This window comes from Malurus melanocephalus, unplaced genomic scaffold (genome assembly GCF_030028575.1).
Source record: "Malurus melanocephalus ecotype Western Australia unplaced genomic scaffold, MMel_1.1 scaffold_372, whole genome shotgun sequence".
Classification (NCBI taxonomy): domain Eukaryota; kingdom Metazoa; phylum Chordata; class Aves; order Passeriformes; family Maluridae; genus Malurus; species Malurus melanocephalus.
Window position 1 is genome coordinate 679,226 of NW_026623604.1, and position 4,430 is coordinate 683,655.

Sequence of the window (4,430 nt, forward strand, 5' to 3'; positions counted from 1 at the left end):
CCCACCCTGTTTCCCCGTTACACCCAGCTGGGTTCTGTCACCAAGGTGAGATCCCCATGGAGCAGCATCCTGTCGTCTTCCCAGGGATGAGGGCTCTGTGAGCACCCAACTGGGCACCCACCAGGGCCCAGCCCAGCCTGTTTGGGGTGTGGGCCCGGCGCTGTGGCCGAGGGGCCCAGGGCGGTGGGTGGGGGTGAAGGAGCAAACGTTAAAGCCCGTGGCGGGGTCGTGACTCGGCTCGGTGACAGACGCTGGGGCAGATGCCATGGGATTACCCAGCCTAAAACCTTGGGATCTGCCCCCCTTCCCCCCAGCAGGCAGAGAGCGTTTAATTACTAATTTACTAATTACCCAAAGATGCTGGCGATGGGCTCGAGAGCGGTGGTCAGGAGCAGCCCCAAGGTCCGGCCGCCCTGATCACGCTGGCTGTGGGGAGCTGGTGGATGCACCTGGGCAGGGACAGGGAGTGACCCAGGGAGGAGACGCTGTCCTGGCAGTCCCGCTCCTTGTGATGACATGGGATGGTGGGGAATGGGATGGGACAGCGGGGACAAGGAGGAGACAGTGGGGACAAAGAGAACATGATGGGAATCAGGAGGAGATATTTAGGGTCAAGGGGAGACAGGGGGGACCAGGAGGGGATGATGGAGACCAGGAGGAGCAATGGGAGGTGGAGTGGAGGTGATGGGGACCAGGAGATGACAACAAGGATCAGGAGGGGGTGATGGAGACAAGGAGGAGCTGATGAGAACTGGGAGGTGATAGCAAGGATCAGGAGGGGACAGTGGGAACCTCTGTGTTCATGGGGATGTTTTGAAAGTGACCCAGAGTCAATGATAAATGTAGAGAGCAGGAAGTGACAGCAGCGACCAGGAAAGGACGATGGAGACCAGGCCATGACAAATAAGGACCACATCAGGATGGTGGGGACCAGGAAGGAGTGATGGGGATCATGAGGAGGCAGTGGGATGCTATAGGGGCAGATGGAGATCATGAGGGGCAGTAAGGACAGAGGTGGGATGATGGGGACTTGGAGGGGAGGAAGGGAATGAGAAGGGTGTGATGGGTCTGTGTGGACAGGACAACAGAGCAGATGATGGAGATCTGGAGGGGACAAGACCAACAAGAAGATGCCTTCTTGCCTTCGTGAAATTCTGTGGGACTGGAGGTGGCTGGGAAGGGTTAACAAGGCCGTCTGCACTGATCCGGGCCCAGGCCAGGCTCAGGTTTCACCTGTAATTAGCTCTTGTTTATTGGAAGCTCCTTGATAAATGATTCTTTGAAGGTTGCCSGATGACAGAGGGTGACAGTCACCCACCTGAGCCCTGCTAAAGGCTTCACTGACCCCCAACACCAGGATTAAAGTTTAATGTGACTCCAGAGCTGACCCTGGGCATGCACTGTCCTGGGGACACAGAGCTGGGGACAGGCTGGTGGTCATCCCTAGGACACTGGGCTGGGTATGGGCTGGGTTTGGGCTGATGGCTTCCCAGGGCCAGAGGGTTTTGGCACCCAGAGGTGATTTTTCACTAGTCTGGTGGTCACTGGCTACCAGGATATCATGTCCACAATAGGGGCTGTTTCACGACTCCTTTGGGGTCACCGAAGAGGTTTGTGGATGAAATGTCACACCAGATTGGGTTTGCCCCCCTGGGCTGGCCCTACAGGATGGGCACAGTGCCACGGTGCAGCCGGTCTGGGCACATTCCCRGGCACCGGTGGAGCCCTGTGCCCGTGCCAAGAGCCACCGCGGTGCTCGCCGGGGTGGSCTGAGGTCCTGCCCCGCAGCCACCTTTGGAGCAGCGGCGGCTTGGGGACCACGGTGAAGTGAGGGGACCTTGGAGGCACCCCCAAGGTGAGGCAGCAGGGTGTGGAATGGGGCTGCAGCTTGGCTTTCAGCAGGGTGACATGTCACAACTGTGGGGACGGACAAGTCCCCAAGGTACGTGGCAGCTGGCCCTGGGTCTCAGGACATGGTGTTTTCTCCCTGCAGATGAACCTCTTGGCCCAGGTAAAGGGGGGGACGGCAGGGACAACACCTGGACCCAGGTGACCCCACCCTCTGCTGTGACACCCAGTGGCCCTGGACCCAACAGCTGGGACCTGCATGGTGCTGGGACGGGGGGGATGGGGGCGGGGGGCACAAGGGGTCAGCCTGAGAAGGGTTGGACTGGGATGGGTGTCAGAGGGATGGGGGTCACAGGGATGGGGGTCACAGGGATGGGTGTCACAGGGGTATGGGTGTCACAGGGATGGGTGTCTCAGGGATGGGGGTCACAGGGATGGGTGTCTCAGGGATGGGTGTCACAGGGATGGGTGTCTCAGGGATGGGGGTCAGAGGGATGGGGGTCAGTTGGGGTTGGGTGTCGCAGGGATGGGTGCAGGCAGGGATGGGTGTCTCGGGGATAGGGGTCACAGGGGGATGGGGGTCACAGGGATGGGTGCAGGCAGGGATGGGGGTCACAGGGATGGGGGTCACAGGTCTGGGTCCCCATCCTGTTCTGCCCCCTTTCCCCACAGGTGAGCTCCCTCCTGCAGACCTTGCAAGTCCCAGACTGGCTGCTCCTCCAGCCCTGGCACTGGCTGGGTTCCTGGGTACGGCAGGTTTGGGGTGCTGGCGCGGTGGCCTCAGCCGGGTTCCTGGGCAGGCAGGGTGGCAGCAGCCCAGGCAGGGGCTGAGCTGTGCTGCTGGTGCCACCAGGGCTGATGCAGGGTGTTTGTCCTTGCAGGTGAGCAGCTCCCGACAGGTCAGTGATGGAATTGCCCCCTGCCCTGCCCATTTTTCCCTGGGCTGAACCCTGCACACCCTGCCTTCTTCTTGCCCCTGTGGGTGCTCCAGCACCCAGAGGAGCCAGCCCCTTCCTGGAGAGTTCCCATCCATGAGGACCCAAGCTATATTTAAACCACCAAGGATGTGGGATGAGCCAGTGGGTCAGTGATGCTGCAGGTGTCCCCAGGGCACCGGTGGCTCTGACAATCGGCTGGGTCCGCAGGCGGTGGCTGGGGCAGTGACCACGGCAGGGTTCTTCCTCTGYGAGGGGCTGCTGGGACAACACTTCGACGTGGTTCCCAACGGGGTGGTGGAGCCCCAGCCCGGGGACCTCTTCCTTTTCCCGCTGGCCTCTGGAGGTCTTGGCTGGTGGGCCGCCCATGCTGGCATCTACTGTGGTGACGGGGAGATCATCCACCTGGAAGGTGAGCCCCAGGAGTTGGCATGGCATGGGGACATCCCCTTGGAAGGGACATGGGATACAGAGTCCCCTTTGCCCCGCAGGCAGCTCGGGGACGTCACCGTCAGGGATCGTGGCCAAGCACGGCAAGAGCCACCTCGTGCGRACACGGGGCTCGGCCAGGGTGCTGCGCAGGAAGGGAGGGCTGGACGTGGCCGCTCTGCAGCGGCGTGTGCGGGCGGCCATGGACCGGCCCGTGGAGTACAACACCGTCACCTGCAACTGCATCCACTTCGCCCTCGCCCTGCTGGGGCTGGGCCACCTCGCCGGGGCCATGGTATGGCCACCACCAGAGCAGGTGCCACCACCCTGGGATGCCTTGGCACCCGCTCCAGCCGAGTGTCACCAAACCTCTTCTTTTTCTAGGTGTCCCCAGCGCTGCAGTGATGGAGGWGACGGTGGTCCTGGGGAACGTGTGGGGCTGGAGGATCCTTCCCTGGGCACYAGGATTGAACCAGGGATTTATCAACCCTCCTGCTTGGCAATAAACAGCTGCATGGAAACCCTGCGCCAGCCCTATTTGATTTGTTGTTTTCTCACTTGTCCCAGAAGCTGCTGTCAAGTGATGTCCCACCTTGACACTCCTTGAAGGGAGAGGCTGCTCTTTGCTCCTGATAGCCTCCTGAGACAAACATCTGCCTGTCACTGCTGACATCTAATTTTGAGCATAAAAACTAATATTCCTTGGGCTGTTGGGTTGAAAATGGGCCAAAAGGCTGGATGGGGTCTGGCTGGAGGCCAGGCACTGGTGGTATACCCCAGGAGTCAGCTCTGGGTCCAGTCCTGTCCAGCTGATGAGGGAGTGTGTACCTGCAGTGAGGGGGGAGTGAGTCCATGGTGATCCTGGCATTCCTGGAGTGCTGGCTCCTGTGCTGGCATCTCCAGCATGAGAGAGACACCAGAAAGGGCCACCAGGGGTCTGGAGCATCTCCTGTAGGAAGGRAAGCTGAGAGAGCTGAGGCAGTTCAGCCTGGAGAAAAGAATGTCCAGCGGGATTTTATCAGTGTTTATAGCGGGGAAAGAAGGGGGAGTCTGGCTCTTCTCTGTGTCTCCTGGGGGTTGGGGTCTCCATGAGAGCAGCAGGGTCCCTGAAGTTTAAATGCTTTATTCACTTCTGCTACCTGAACCATGGCCATTTCCTCTCGCTGCCTCACTGCTGTGGCATGGGATGGGATGGGATGGGATGGGATGGGATGGGAT

At 60.3% G+C, this 4,430-nt stretch overlaps 1 protein-coding gene across 1 annotated transcript; it reads left to right on the forward strand.

Moving 5' to 3' along the window:
- Positions 1–1,993: 1,993 nt before the first annotated feature.
- LOC130580939 (uncharacterized) lies at positions 1,994–3,819 on the forward strand. The gene is made up of 4 exons (XM_057378766.1): positions 1,994–2,011; positions 2,730–2,747; positions 2,994–3,195; positions 3,299–3,819. Exons 1-4 carry the CDS (start codon positions 1,994–1,996, stop codon positions 3,817–3,819), a joined length of 759 nt encoding a protein of 252 aa, XP_057234749.1.
- Positions 3,820–4,430: the final 611 nt, after the last annotated feature.